General features: G+C 43.1%; 1 protein-coding gene across 1 annotated transcript; it reads left to right on the forward strand.

The window, feature by feature from the left end:
- The first annotated feature begins 2,635 nt into the window (after positions 1-2,635).
- ODF1 (outer dense fiber of sperm tails 1) lies at positions 2,636-11,393 on the forward strand. The gene is made up of 2 exons (XM_011373250.1): positions 2,636-3,064; positions 10,828-11,393. The coding sequence occupies exons 1-2, from the start codon at positions 2,745-2,747 to the stop codon at positions 11,267-11,269; spliced, it is 762 nt and encodes a 253-aa protein (XP_011371552.1). The 5' UTR covers positions 2,636-2,744; the 3' UTR covers positions 11,270-11,393.
- Positions 11,394-16,158: the final 4,765 nt, after the last annotated feature.

The raw sequence follows: 16,158 nt of genomic DNA on the forward strand, positions 1-16,158 counted from the left end.
GCTGGGATTGTGGGAGGATCCTAGTTAAAATAAAGCTGTAGCCATCTTCATAACATGCTATGTATATACAGATGTGTGTACTTAAATTCCTGAAACTGTGTATTTAAGATCTAAAACAGAGCGTGCTTGTTTTAACCTTTGCTGACATTTGCTAAGGGATGAAATTCATGGTGATATCAGAGTTCAGAAGTCTATCACTTGGAGCTAGAGAAATCTGTACAACTCCTGCAATGAACTTTCAGCAAAAAGCAGGCCATAGTCCTATTAACAGACTCCACTCTCAGAATTGGGTGGGATCACTCTTGAAAGATTTCAGCATTTGTCCATAGAGGAGAGTAATTCATCTATACTCATCATCTCATGTGACTCGGGGGCCAGTCCCCCATTCTGTCACCTCCATGGAAACTTGTTTTTTTTTTACTAAGATATTTCATCTGCACAGAAAGGGGCCCCAAGGTCGAGGCTGGGGAACCCTGGGGAATGCAGGGCTTGGTCTAGTGACACACAAGGGACTTCAGCCTAGGGGCTCTTACCTCTCTGATTCCTCCATGAGTCTTTCATGAGCTCCTTTACTTCCCGCATTTCTTCTTCTTGTTCCTCAGGAGTCTGTCTCAGCCCTCTTCTTTTTCAGTCAATCCCGTCTCCTGAATGATCTTGCCAACTTCAGGGTTCCGACTATCTATGGAATTGCAGTTCTTAAATTCATATCTCTAGCCCAACTTTCTCTCAAGTTCCAGACCCACTTATCCGCAGGCTACTTCACATTTCTACCTAAAAGTTGTCACTAGCACCTCAAGTTCAGCACGTCCCCCAAACTTAGTCTTCTTCCTGAGTTTCTTACCTCAATCAATGGCACCACGATTCTGCCAACCTAGAAACCTAGGAATCATTACCGATTCCTCCCTTACTCCATCTTCATTCTGTTCACTGAATTGTTTAATTCACTCATTTGGTCATTCAGCAAATACATCTGAAGCCCCTACTATGTGCCCAGCATTGTGTTAGGTATCTAATGGTGAGCCAAAAAGACAATTTAGTTGGGGAAACAGACAAATAATGGTATGAAAGGAATATGCAGAGTTATGAGTGTTTAGTCTGGGGGACAGGAAAGGTGTTCTTGAGGAAGGGACATTTAAGGGGAGATCTAAAGAATGTCTTATAGTTAATTAGATCAAAGATATAGGGTGGGGAGTTCAATTTCTAAGCACACAGATCAGAGTGCCCACAAGTCCTGAATGAGGTGGACCGAGTGAGACTTCAAGAAAGGCCTTTGTGGCTAAAGCATAATGAATTACAGGAATAATGTTGGGAGAGGAAGGCAGAAGTCTTATCATTCAGCACCTTGTAAGGACTGGCCCTTCTTCTAAGAGGACAAAGAAGACTTTGAAGACTTTTGGGGGGTGGGTTGAGGAATGACAGATTTACGTATGAAAATCACTCTGGCTGCAGTGGAGGGTGATCCCATTGGCTTCCCTCTTGCCATCCCTGTAGCCAGGATCCCAGTCTAGACTTTTGCTGTCTCTTGCCTTCCAGCAGAAGACACCTCTACTGTTGTCCCCTTACAATGCACCTTCAGTATAACTGTCAGACTTACCTTTCAACTTCTCTTCACGGAAAAGAAAATCAGTGATTCTTCATTGTGCTCAAAATAAAGTTCAAATTCCTTAGCTGGCCCACAAGTCCCTTTAAACCTGGCCCTCATTTCCCTCTCCAGTGTCATATCCAACCACCTGTCCTCAAATACCCTATGTCTTAGTCCACAAAAGGAGGATTCAAGAGCTGGATAGCAGCTTAAGGAGACGGGCCCAGAAGAGTAGCTGTGCTGAAGCCAAGGCTGAGGCTGAGCCTGAGGTCCAGTGTGTTGATCCAGTTGGGAGCAGGGGAAACCCACCCAAGTGCAGTTTTAGACAGCCGGTTACAAGAGTACCAAGGACCAATACTTGGGAAGCACTCAGGGACAAGGTGCCTGGAGGCTTGGACACAAGACCAGAGGTGTAGTTGCTGGGCGGTGTGACCAAGGACAGGATCCTTCACACTGAGAGATGGGTGCTTAAGAGTAGGACGTTAGCCACTGGAAAACTGATGTCCCAAGACAGCCAAGACTCCAGTTAGTAAAGAAAGGGCAGGACTCGGAGACTTGGGCCTCAGAAGGTCAAGAACAAAGGCTGACTTAAAGATGACTTTGTAAGGAGAGCAGGGGAAAGTTCTTTATATCCTACTTATAGAGAGACTAGGGGCCAAAATGAATCCTATAGTATAAGGGACAACGCTCCGTGTCAAGTCAAGGCTAGAGCAGCTAGAAGAGTGCAGAGAAAGGAGCCAGGCAGCTCCTTCAGTCACCCATGCTAAGATCTTCACAGCCATGGCTAGTCCTCAGGGCATATACACACAGAAATCAAGGACATTAAAACTTGAACCCCATGAACCCTGAAGAGTTGTGATTGCTTGGGGGACCCATCTAACTTCAAGGTGAGAGAAATCTCAGTATTAATGTAGTTCTGGAGTAGCTTTGTAACTGTAAGGAGGGTCTCTGGAGGCCATGACTTTGCACAGTTCACATGGTAACCAAAAGACTATGACATACTTAGAGGGTGATGAGGTCATAGAACACAAGCTTTAAAGTAAGTGAATCATGTGTGCCTCATTTATTTTTAAAAGAAACTTCTGAGAAGAGCTTAGAACAATTTTTTCCCCTCGAGTGCCATTTCCGAAAGGTACTCACAGAACAATAAGGTGTGACTGTAATGGCTGCACTGAGTTGTCTTTTGGACAGTGTTAGAAGGGACATAAAGAAGGTGGACAGAGAACTGAGACAATTGAGATGCATCGACGAACTCAGCACACGATGCCTGTGCGACTTGTATATGCACCCGTACTGCTGCTGCGACTTGCACCCGTACCCGTACTGCCTCTGCTATTCAAAGCGATCACGCTCCTGTGGCCTCTGCGATCTCTACCCATGTTGCCTGTGTGACGTCAAGCTCTACTGTCTTCGACCATCTCTCAGAAGTTTGGAGAGGAAAGCCATTAGAGCCATAGAGGATGAAAAGAGAGAGCTTGCCAAGTAAAAGAACTTTTTAAGATTTTTATAGTTGGTATGTTAGCCTTATAAGTTGGAATAAGGGGGGAAATGTGACAACCAACACTTGTACAGAGACGGAAAGGGCTCAAGGTAATGACTCTAGTGACTTAGCAAAGATTTAAGAAGAGTAAATGGGTCCACGATGAGAATTACGAGATTCTCAAAAGACAATGAAGTGATGTTGCTTGGCAGGGTTGTTGTTGGTTTATAGCAGGAATGCCAACGTGATAAATAATGTGACTTTAATGAGGGAAAGATATGGGGGATGCCATTAAAAAGCTATTGGAAGCAGCAAACTAAACATTTTTTCTGGTTATGAGTAAAGTGATTTTAGTATATTTGAACTTACAGAAATGACTAAAGGGGAGGTAATAATAATTGATCAAATCCTTAATGTTTGCCAGAGGCATTAAGAGCAGGGGAGCAAATTGAACAATAGAGGTACTTTCTGGGTTTTGTAGGAAAGCCTTTCTCTTGTTCCCCCACTCAAGAAAAAGACTTAAAATTCATCTGGAGTTGAGTCTGTTATGTCAGCCTCTCCTTCTGACTCTAGTAAATGTTGTACAGAACTGAAAGAGTCCCAGCTTTCAGAACAGAGTTGAAAAGACTTTAATTGAATTGGGCAATTTTAAAAGCCACTTTAAAATTTTTTGTTTGATTATATTTTCTCTTTTGGCCTGGAGAAAGCTTTCCTTTTCTTATTTTCTATAGATGCCATTTAGTCTATTACTATTGTTGAAAAAAAAATGGTTGAAAGCACGGACTCCTGGTTAAATTCTGGTCCATCCATACACTGGGATGATATGTAGATATAAAAAGAATTGATGAAGCATTTTATGTATTAATGTATTAAATGAGAAAAACAAGGTGCAGAAAACTAATACGCTATTAATTTTTTAAAGATGGGCACACATAGATGATAGATTTTTTATTAAAATATATTTGACATATAACATTGTATAAATTTAAGGTTATAACATGTTAATTTGATACATTTATATGTTGTAATATGATTGCCATTGTAGTGATAATTAACACCTCTATTATATTACATAATTATCATTTCTTGTTAGTGATTGGAATAATTAAGTTCTGGTCTCTTAGCAAGTTTGATGATTCTCATACAATATTGTTGTCTACATTCACTGTACTGTGCATTAGATCTCTAGGACTTATTTAGAACTCATTGCAAGTTCGTACCCTTAAATACTATTGTCTTATCCTGATGATACGGCTAGATGATAGATAGGTAGGTAGTTAGATAGATAGATAGATAGATAGATAGATAGATAGATAGATAGATAGATAGATAGATAGATGATAGATGATAGATAGATGGATGCAGAGAGACAGAGCAAGACCCTTGACAGCAGTGACAGTGATGTTGCTCTGGAAAAGGCAATAAGGCAATTATTGTCTAGGTCATCAGTCACCAAAGGTCAGGACAAACCTCCCTCAATAATCTGGGATGGGATATTGCCTATAAACTCATCTATACTCAATTTGAACCAATTTTTATTTTTACTCTTTAGAGTATCAAGTTACAAAAATTGTGCACACTGTGAGTCAGGGATGCTTTTGTGATATTTGGTCTAAATTAAGGGTTACTTGTGAGCAGATCTGTGTTCACTCTCCCTCTACTTCTGAATACTTGATTACCTTTGACCCAAGTCCTTTCAGCTTTTGTATCCTAGCTGTCCCTACTCTCCGGACTCTCCAGAAAAGAGTGTCCCTCTGTTCTTTATAATCTGGGTGCCCTCCGTCTCCAACAGGAGCCCTATTTCTTGGCGTGCAATAGACGCAACTTTAAGCTTACTTCTTGGCAGCGTAGTTTATGTATGAAGTAATGCTTTCTATGGTTTGTGAGACTTTTCCTGACAATGTCTGGATTTTTGCTGATTTTTTTTCTGGGCCTGTGTCAGTATATGAAACTGGTGATGTCTTCACATTAATTCTCAGATCTCTGAACAGCCAAATCCATTTTAGAAATGACCTCAGATTTGCCCTCTTGAACCTCCTCCCAGCCATGTTTCTTCCAGCACATTCGTACTGCCTCATGGAACCCTCTATGCTCTATTTCTGACAGCTTGAAGTTTCACTGTCCAGAAGAACTTAATTCTACTTGCAAACTTAAATATTTAATTTTCCTGAATATGGATGAATATGTTAAACCCGATCTAGCCCCAATCTCAGAGGACTCTCATTCTTAATATTTTTTCTTCCAGTGTAATGCCTCTTTACCTTATCTCTCAGCTAACTCCCAATCCATGACTAAATAAATCCAGAAATATCATGTTGATTCAATTTTTTTAAGTGATTTTTGGTGCAAAACCTTGCCCAAGGCTATTTGAGTTTAGAAATAATATTCACATAACCTTTTATCCTTTTAAAGAATGCTAGCAGTTTGGTTAGGTATGACATGTTCTTTCAGATTCTAGGCTGGGTCATCTAGAAAGTTCTTTGCCAAACAGGAAAGGAAGATTCCTGGTCTGTAGATGCCATGACCCTATTGGAATTGTTTTCTGTGTGGGAGCAATCTGCTCTGCCTCTGGGTGCTCCTCTAATAACTGATAAGAAGGCTTGGTCAACCATTTTAATTCTCCCCAAGAGTTTCTTGAGCACTCCTGAGTGTATGTTGTTTGATTGATGTGTGTGCCTGTGTGTGTATGTGTGCGCCTGTGTGTGTGTGCATGCCTGTTTGTGTGTGTGTGTAGGGGGGTGCTATATATTTTAGACTGAGTACAGAAGGTCCAATCTATTTCCATTGTTCACTGAGCAGCTGCTTCAAGAGACATCTTCCTTCGTAGAGACCCGAGTAAGTACTTTTATTTCTTTAGCTTCTTTCTCTTTTCCTCCCCAAATTACCTTTTGCACCGCAAGCACGCACTCGCTCTTTCCCCAACTCTTCCTTCCTCTTCTGAATTCATTGGGTCTGAGGTAACTGAATTTAGTTTCCTCTGTGAGAAGCTCTGCCACCAGCCTGACTTGGGTTTGCACCTGACCCACCACCACACTTCATGGGCTCCCGACCTCTGTCCTAACGTGGGAGAAACAGGCAATAGTCAGCCCTTCCTCAATCCTGCCCTTAGGAGTTTATTACCTAATTAATGATGCCCAGTTGCCATTCTGACACCTGGCAGCAGCAGTCTTTGTGAAACTTGATTTGCAGTCACATCACAGGTGCAGCGCCCTCACCCCTGCGCCCTTTACCAACACCTGGAAACTGACAGTGTGTGCTTCCTCCCTCTCCCCCGAATATCTGTGCTTGGCCTGAGTCTCAACAAAATATTCCCTTGAAAATCCCCAACAAAGGGCACTTCTGCCTTCTCATTTCTTTTCTTGTTTACCCATTCACACTCTGAGAATGAGGTTTGCATTGAATCACTCTCATTCTTGAGGCTGATGACAGCCCTCATGGTGACTTCTTTGCAGGGTTTAGCAGTGCCTTAAGGAAATCTTCCCACACCCTCACCCCCATTCTCTGACTCAGAGATCAGGGCCTCTTTAAGCCCCAAGGTTTTATTGCTGGGGAAAGGCTGGTCTTCCAACTGAGAAGAGAGCTCTCTATTCCCCCAGTTTGGCCCTTTGGTCCCCTCTCATCACAACCTCTTCATAACCATGGGACTCTGAGCCCAGTGACCCCAGGACAGCAGAGGTAGGAGCTGCTGCCCATCTAGGCCAAATGCATATCTACTATTTGGTTTGACCTTATTACTTAATGATACAGGACTTGGGGCTGGGTCACTTAACACCTCAGATTATACAGACTGATAGAGAGACTTAGCTTTTACTGAGTGAAAACTAAGTCCTTTGCACTTCCACTTCATTTAATCCTTGTACCATCTTGGCCATCTTATAGAGAAAGAAACAGACTTAGCAGCCATGTCCTTGATCACCAGGAGGTGGGAGACCCGGATTGAAGCCAGGTTTGCCTTTTCCCAAAGAGTGGTCTCTGGACCAGCAATGGCAGCACCATCCAGAACTTGTTAGAAATGCAAATCCCGCCTCTTCTGCAGACCTGCTGAGTCGGAAGCTCTGGCAGTGCAACCCAGCACCTGCATTTTAGTAAGCCCTACTGGGGACTCAGATGCACCTGTGTGTGCTACTGTCTGTCCCTGCTGGGTGACACTGTTCTTCAGGACCACCCAAAAGTCTGGAGGAGAAAGACAAAGCAGGAAAAGAAGGGAGGAGGGAGAAGAAAGAAGAGGAAGGGAAAGACAAGTTGGAAAGGAGGAATAGAATTTAAGGGGTCTTTGGAAAGAGTATAAATTAGAAGAAAAAGTAAAATACTCAAAGGACAGCTAGAGGAAGGCCCACCTCTGTTTGCTTTTGGGTAGACATAGACCTTTTGACATCTTCATTACTTTATTCATCACCAGGCTCAACCTGATTTATAGCTTTGTGAAGATGGCCGTCTGTACTCATTATTGCTGTGGGCAGTATGCATCACATTCAGGAGTTTGGTTGTACATTCAGGTGAAATTCGGCTTCAGCAGGGAGAAGAGGGGGCAGATAGACACTGGCTGTCCCCTCAAAACCCAGGGTGCAAGCTGGTTTCCTTATGTTTACTGTGGCTAAGCTCCACCCTCATGATCACAAACATAAGAGGGAATCCCCACAGAGCCATGGAAAATCCCACATGGGGTGATGGGTACATCACTAGGCAAGAGTTAAGTTGCAAGTTCATAGTTGAGTCTAATGAGTAAAATGTGGCTCCTGCAATTTCTCCCAAACCCACACATCCCCACTGATAACCCCTGACATATAAGCAAAAAGAAGAAGAAATCTGACCTGGCCAAGCATTTTAGGCAATTTCATGAAGACCCACACTGGAGAGACTCCTGTGTAGCTACTGCAGGGCCAAAGGGGACAGAGTGATGGGAATAGAGGAGGAAGGGGAATCTAAACAACAAAATCCATGAAATAGTACCCCAAGACTCAGGTTGCTAAGAGGGCGGAGATAGATCTGGGAGGCGGCTTTGGCTTGTAGACTTGGCTCCTAGATCCATCTCCTGCAGAAGGCAGGTCTCTTTGGCGGATTTAACCAGGCAGGTAGCTGGGCCTCTAGCCTCTGCTTGGGATCTTTGGTCCTTCTTTGTGAATGCCAGCCCTGTCTTCGTGGCAAGATTTGATGTTTCTCCTCTCCCACTAGAAGGTCTGAGCTGAACAGGGAGCTTTGACAACTAGCCTACACACACACACCAAGGGAGGTTCTTAAGAGATGTAGGGGCACCTGTTCACCTCTATGCTTCACTTGTGGCTTTGGCTTTTGGGGCTTCAGGCCTGTGGTCCATCCAGAGAGAGCACGATGCATCTTTGTGTGCTGTTCTCTGCTCATTCAGGAAGATACGGTGCTCTTTTTCCTGTTTTTCTCACAGAGTTAAAGATTTCAAATGAAGTCCAGTTCTCTTCCTTTCTTTTTAATATGGGTTATAGGTACCCTGGTACACCTGGGGTGTGAAAAATGTCTGAGTCCCATACTACCCCAGATGCTTTGGGCCCGGGCTGAAATGGATCTGATTGACTGCCACAGTCCTCTGGGTGCCTCGTATGAATTTTCTGTCGGCCTCAGCATCTTCTAGGACAGCATTCTATTTGACCATTTTGGAATTAGCCACTAAGATTCTTGGTTCATAACCTTCGGTACATGGGCTTACACTGTTTTAAACCAATCATGTTAGGATTTATCAAGTAAAAAATACGTATTTAGAGCAGTATGTATAACATGATTTCATAAGAATACACACAAAACTATGTATGTGGAAACACACACACGCGTGCACACACAGAAGAAAGTCAAACACCAAAATGTTAAATGTTATATGGGGGTATGAGTACTTTTAAAAATATTCCACCATTTTGCTTGTCTGTATTTTCTGTTATCTGCTATAAACTTGTATAACTTAAGTGACCAAAAAGTAAGTGTATAAACAAAATTTAGCAAAAAAATATGAATTAGAAATAAATCTCAAACTAATTATTCAATCAATGAGTCCAGACTCCTCAAACTGGAGATATCCAAGAAATTATGCACTCCAAGACAGGCCAACTAATGCGAGATTTGCTAGGAGTGTCTCTTAGAACACAGATTGTTTTTAATGTTAAAGGATAAAAAGAAGATCATTTCAGAGCATTGAGTTGTCTTTGGAAGGATCAGGCAATTAGAAAGAAAATGGACCTGGAGTCAGGTCAAAGCATCCAAGGCTCACACCAGGCTGCAGTGACCTCTACAGCTCAGTTTAACTGGTGGTTAAAATCATAACCTTGGCATTAACAGGCCTGGACTGGAATCTAGACTCTGCCATTCACCACCTTTACCTTCTCCTCATCTGTCTATAAAATGATAATTACATTTGCATTACAGGGTTATTGTGAAGATTAAATGAAACGGTGCCTTTAACACCTTAGCATTTATCATGGTACATTGTGGAAGAAAAAAAGACAAAAGCCCAATGTCCTAATCGTGAGTCAAGCACCATTATAGATACTTTTCATTCATTAACTAATTTAAACTTCATAACAACCCTAGAAGTAGGTCCCAAGTTTACGGATGAGGAAACTGAGACACAGAAATTCACCAACTTATTGACATAGCAGAGCCAAGATTTGAACCTAAATACTCCGGTTCCAGAGCCTGTGTTCTTAAGCACTTCACTTTACTACCTCTTTATGTGTCATAGGTGATCGATTTGTGCGAGCTTCTGTTATTGTTGTTTTATTATTAAGGATTCAAACACAGGAATTCTGAGCAGCAACAAAGCAGCTCTACAGGGACTGCGGAGATCTGTTTGCTGCTCCAGGGGCCACAACAATGGTATTCAACAACCAGCCCTGTGGGGATGGGGTGGAGGGAGGAGAAAAACCTTGATTTGCAGCGTTTACCTATTTCCATGGTGTAAATATTCCCACCATGATAAATTTCAAGCCATCGATATGAAGTCACTGGATGAAGAAGAGACAGGAATCAGCACTTGCAATATGGTAGGACACGGATCTGACACACAGTCTCTCCAAGCTGACTGCCCCTGCTGGGGCCAGCTGTCCAGAGTCTGGAGCAGCCTCAGACAGGAGGAGGCAGGTGCCCTTGGGCAGAGCCAGATCTAGGCATCTTGCCTTGTCGTTTGCTGATGGAGCATGCAGACTGATTCTGTGCGATGGCCCAGTGGCGGCACCAGTCCTGTGGATCAACAGGGCTGGGTTATGAGGCTGACAGCCATCTTTAAAATGCAAATTTTAAATGCTATCTTATTAGTTGGATCTAAGAGTCTATATATAATAATGGTAACAATAACGATCATGGCAATAATTAAGCAGGATTTATAAGGGACCAAGCACAATGTTAAGCAAAGTACATTCACTTAACTCTCAAGACAATACTATGATGTAGTACTGCTGTTATTTCCATTTTACAGATGAGGAAACTGAGGCACACAGAAGCTAAGGAACCTGCCCAAAGTTCCTTAACTAATAAGAGGAGGAGCTGGGATTTCAATACGGGAGAAAGATCTGGAAGGCCAAACACCCATCTGTTGTTAGCAGAGGTTTACCTGTGGGAGAGTGTGATTTACATGGGAGGCCTTTTATTTTTCACTTTATACCCTTCTGTGGATTTGACTTTTCACGATGACTAACGTTTACTTTGGTGATTGAAACAAAGCAGAGATCAAAGCGTTGCTTCTCAAGCTATGTCTGAATTCTGAGGTCTAAGCTTCTTCCTCCCACCCTTCCCTTTTTCTAAATTTCAGACTGAGAAGAACCACGAACAGAATTCTGGCCTCGTCATGCTGCAGCAGTAACATTTTAGGATCGGTGAACGTGTGCGGCTTTGAACCTGATCAAGTCAAAGTTCGAGTGAAGGACGGAAAGGTGTGTGTTTCTGCCGAGCGGGAGAACAGGTACGACTGCCTTGGATCCAAAAAGTACAGCTACATGAACATCTGCAAAGAGTTCAGCTTGCCGCCATGTGTGGATGAGAAAGACGTGACGTACTCCTACGGGCTCGGCAGTTGCGTCAAGATCGAGTCTCCGTGCTACCCTTGCGCTTCTCCCTGCAACCCCTGCAACCCTTGCAACCCCTGCAGCCCCTGCAGCCCCTGCAGCCCCTGCAACCCCTGCAACCCTTGCGACCCTTGCAACCCGTGCTACCCCTGTGGAAGCCGATTTTCCTGTAGGAAGATGATTTTGTAAAGCGTAGGAAGCCATGACTTAGTAGAAGTCAGTTAATCCAGCCAGGCAGCTCTTCCAGTGTTTCTCTTCCCCTTCTCAGGCCGTGTTACTCAAGTACAGTAGGAAACTGAATACATAACTGCAACCCACTGATGTTGTGTGCAAGTCTTTTGATTCAACTCACTACAGGCATCCCGCCCAGTTAGTGGGCGTGGGAAGAATTAATGGATGGGAACGGAAGACGAGACGGTGAGATCTGTCCTCCTGTGTCCTCCTACCCAGCTACTGTCAAGTTCCAGGAAAAGATGCTTTTTTGGTAGACACCTCCAGACACTGTTTTTCCAAATAACTTAGCCCAGAAATCAAACTGTCAACGCAAAAACAAAGACTAGGGTTGAAGGCAAGTACTTTTTTAAAGCTGCTGCAGTAGAGAGTGCTGGAGAGAAAGTGACACCCTGAGCAAACTGTAGTTGGAGTTTTTACTGGGCAATGATAAGAGTACAAAGGTTGGGGGGGTGGGAGAGGGGAAGCATGTTCACTGACTGAGGGTGGGGATGGCCATACAGCTTGTTATTTCTCGACTTTTCTATGATTTGGGGAAATAACCACCTCTGGCTCAGGGTGGTTTGCAACCCCTTCAGAACTTATCTCAACTATCCGATTTTCTCAATTCCCGAAACTCCTTTTAAGCATAAAAGGTCAGTTCAAAGTTCACGAGTGGAAAAGTACAGCTTTCGCAAAATGATAGCGTAGTTCACCTGAACGTGGATCTTCATGGACATGGCCGGGAGCCATTCTCAACTGCGAAGACTGAAATAAGTGTAAAGGAAGAAGGAGATGATGAGGAGGGATCAGAGTGAGGACGCAGGCTGGTTTCAGATCTGACTCTTACAGGGAACATAAAACCTTACGTGTGTACAATAAGTCTTTTCATCGGTCTCAGCGGCAGGTAGGTTAGAGCAGTGGTTCAATCTTAGCTGCACATGGGAACCACTTGGGGAGCTTTAAATATATGGATGCCAAAGTATCAAAGAAAAAAAACATTCAAAAAAAGAAAAAGGAAAAAAATCCTAATGCCTGGGTCCTGTCTCCAGAGATTCTGATGTAATAGGTTTGAAGTGCGCCCTGGGCGTCGAGACTTAAAAACCTCCCAGGTAATTCAAACATGCAGCTCAAATTGAGAAACTCTGGATGGGATCTTAGAGCTCTCCCAGCCTTTTGCTTTAAAAGCTTCCTTCAAGTTCAAGGTTAAAGAATATTGCTGGTGATTGCAGACTAGTTTGCTTTTATTTGAGGGAAGTAATGGCCCTCTAACATAGGTGGTGAATAAAAACATTGAACACTTCAAAAATGTATTACCCAGCAACTAAGTATAAATAAGTATGTTTGTATATATCAAATTCTAGAGTAATGCTTATAAGTGTCTTACCATATTTTGATTACATGTTCATAAATATTCTAGTTTCTAAACTGCAGATTTTTGAAAATGATTTTGAAAATTTTCACCCTGTGGAATCAATAGAAACCCACTGGAATCCTGAACAAGTAGGAATCTCTGTCCTCTGGAGGGCGCCATTCCAGGGCACACCTGGCTTATTCTTTTATTCACCCATCTACCCATTCACCCTCCGATCCCTTAGTCCAGCAATTCATTCGTCCAACCTCCCAGCCAGACTATCCTTTTAAATGCCAGATACAGTGTTCTGCAGCAGGTATGGAACCTTTTCACAAATGCCTCAAATTAAATGCAAGGAGGGCTACTGTGCAGGGGTGGAGGCAGGAGAGAATTCCAAAGAAACGGAATTTACAGGGGCTGGGAGAGGCCAGAGGGGCCTTCAGATAGGCCTCGGGCATTTCCATGGAATGCGGTGTTGACATCACTGCCTCACAAGATACCTCAGGGAAGCCAGAGGCCACTCCTCAGCTCAGAGCCTGGCCTATGGTAAGCTGCCTGAGTCTGCTCACCACCCTCACAGGGAAAGACATGATGTAAAGGCAAGTGTTTATCTATTGAGCACCTGCTGTGGGTGAAGCACAATACCAGGAGCTGTTGTCAATAATTACTTTACCAGGAGCTTCTAATAGCGAAGGCAAAACCAACACCTGTGAAATAATTATCAAGAAGCTTAGCAACAAGTAATCGAAAACTAAATTGTATGGTGTGGATGTTAAGTGGAGAATGGGAGGTGCAGCAAGTCAGAGTGGGGGGCAGAGCTTGGGGGTGGGCCTTGTCTGAATCCTTGAGGAAAGGCACAAAGTGGGGCTCATTCCGTGAACTAACGGGGTCCCGAGAAGGAGGAGAGTGTGGGTACAAGAGAGGAGGAAGGAGAAACATTTTGTTCCCAGAACTGTCTTTCGCTGGGTTGGATGGAGCCCTGGGCGTGGACAGTGCTCCTGTGGTCTTTAATGCACTTGCTCTCAGAGTCCAGATAAAACACCCTACTCTGTCTACCAGGGCGGGAGAAGGAACGGGGCTGACCCTGGAGTGGCAGAGGCAAGAGACTGGAATGGAGGGGAACTGAAAGATAAGGCAGATTGAGCTGCTTCATTGTCCAGCATGTTACAATAATCGAACATATGAGTTAGGTAAATACGCTACCTTCTAATAAAAGTGCTTGGTAAATATTGTGGAATTAAAGTTGTAGATGAAGATAATTATACTTCTCAGTGAACATGGAATACACTCTGGAGCCAAGGAGCTATTTAATAGTATCATAAATAAAAGGTTTCTTAGGTATAGGATTGAGGGGAATCCATACCCAGTGGCTGTCATGTATCGTTCGAGTGATTTCTTTCTTTATAAAATGACATAAAAGATCCTCAGTTGACTGTTCTTGAGTCCTTGTAAAATAATTTTTACTGAATTGTTTATGTCTCTAGAACTAATGAAATTAGTTTTAAATTATCTCAATTCCTCCCTATACAGAAATTTGTTCTCTCTCTCTAACTCTGTCTCTGTCTCTGTTTCCGTCTCCCCGCTCCACCACCAACCATATAAATCTCATTATCACAGACTGAAAAAGTTTGGAACACTGCAATTTTGCCTTTTAGCTGAAAACATTATGCTGAACGTTGAGATAAAATTGATACTGAAACCAGAAGACTATGGGTTTGTAAAACAGAAGGGGAGAAGGGTATTTCTGGGTGACTCAAATGGATTCAAGCAAAGTTTGTAGGGTTTGGGGCATTTATCACAGCCGAGTTCTCAACAGACTCCTGGATGAGTCATATGCTTTGGGATTATGGGTGGGAGATCGACTCGGAATTTACACTCAGGGAGCAACTGCTTTCAATGCTGACCCAGAAGCACACCTTTGCAGTCTGCAGATGTACAGTAAGTATTAGTTCCTATCCCTAAAGTTATGAAGCAAAAACAAAATACATCCACTGCTTAGGCCCTCCGGATCCTGATGAACGTCAAAAACTTGGCAATCAGACTTACGTACTCTTCTCTCTAACCAGTCCCAAGCCCTGGTCCCTGTATTAGTCACACAAAGGTCAACAAACATGGTGGATGTAGAGTCACACCTTGACAGCTCATAAGCTCAGCCTTTGACAGATGATGAAACTGTGATTCTGGGGCCTTGGGTGTGCTTCAGGACGAGTCACAGGACAAGCCCTGGAGCCAGGATGCCAGAAAAGGTATTTGGAATCCAACATTCAGAGTTCCTGAGGCAACTGGCCACCACTGAGTATCTCTTCCAGTTGGTCACCTTTCTCTTTGCACAGTAGTAAGTTCCCCAATCGGTAGGGACATGACCCTGTGTGGTTGGAAGAACTTCTGTCCTTAGTGGAATGGGGACCAGCAAGCATCGGGATATCTGGAATTTTTAGTCTGGAAGGTCTGAGGAAAGATATCTCTTTCCTTTAACTAAAACTTCAGCGATATCTATATCTTCATACGCTAAGGAAAATGGTCTGAGAAGAGTTTTACTCTGGTGATTTTTTTTTTTTAATGTAAAATCATTTTTTTACATTCATGAGTTTGCAGGTAAGAAATGTAAGTAGGGCATGGGCAGGGGGAGTACTTTGTCTTTGCTCCATTTGGGAAGACCCAAATGGCTGGAATCTTCCCGAAGTGGCTTTACTCACTATCTGGCATCTGGGCTGGGACAACTCCAGGGCTGTGGTTAGCAACATGGTCATCTGGTCTGTGATTTTAGATAAAAAGTCTTACAGTGGTGTAAAAAACATCATGCTTTATTATATACAAAAAGAACTGCTTTGATTGAAAACAAAGAACATAAAAAGAATTATAATATTCAGCATTAAAAATGTTTCCACTAATGGAACACTTGAAATTAGTACCGCATTAGAAAATTACAGGAATATAGTTACTGTGCCAGTAAAACCAACTACTGTCAGACACACTTGAACAAGCTGTTTACTGGTTTTTTCCCCCACATGTTTGTGGTTATTTCCATATGTTTGTGGTAACCATTTAAATAGAAAAATGGATCAAGGTTTAGTGCTGGTTCTATAATAATGAGTATATATCCCAGATTGTCTGCGACAGCCCACATTTCAAATGACTGTGTCCTGATTTGGGAATGGGAGCATGTGGTCCACAGGTGTGGCCTGTGTGTGGTCAGTGTCTCCTAGTCGAGGTGTTAAGGAGCTAGTACAGATAGTTAGGATAACACCCGAGACTGTAATAGAACAAAAGGGTACAAGAACAAAAACGGTATTTGAGCCAAACTGGCAATTTTTACAGGAACATGCAAAGATGGCAGGAAAGCATGAGGCCAGGATTTGCCTGGGCAAAACAACTTCATAATAGATTTGACAATTATCTTGGAAGAGGAAGTTGGTTCTCATGAGTCAGCAGCTGAGTCACCTTCCGGTATCATCAGTGCTAAATATTTTTAGCCTTCAGAGTGTGGCCAGAAGCTTCTGAGGTGATTCCACCC

The sequence above is a fragment of the Pteropus vampyrus genome, unplaced genomic scaffold (assembly GCF_000151845.1).
Source record: "Pteropus vampyrus isolate Shadow unplaced genomic scaffold, Pvam_2.0 Scaffold222, whole genome shotgun sequence".
Taxonomy (NCBI): Eukaryota; Metazoa; Chordata; class Mammalia; order Chiroptera; family Pteropodidae; genus Pteropus; species Pteropus vampyrus.

Coding starts and splice junctions, on each gene's coding strand:
- ODF1 (XM_011373250.1), top strand. CDS start 2,745: ATGGCTGCACTGAGTTGTCTTTTGGACAGTGTTAGAAGGGACATAAAG. Junction 3,065..10,827: donor GAAAAGAGAGAGCTTGCCAA/GTAAAAGAACTT, acceptor TCTAAATTTCAG/ACTGAGAAGAACCACGAACA.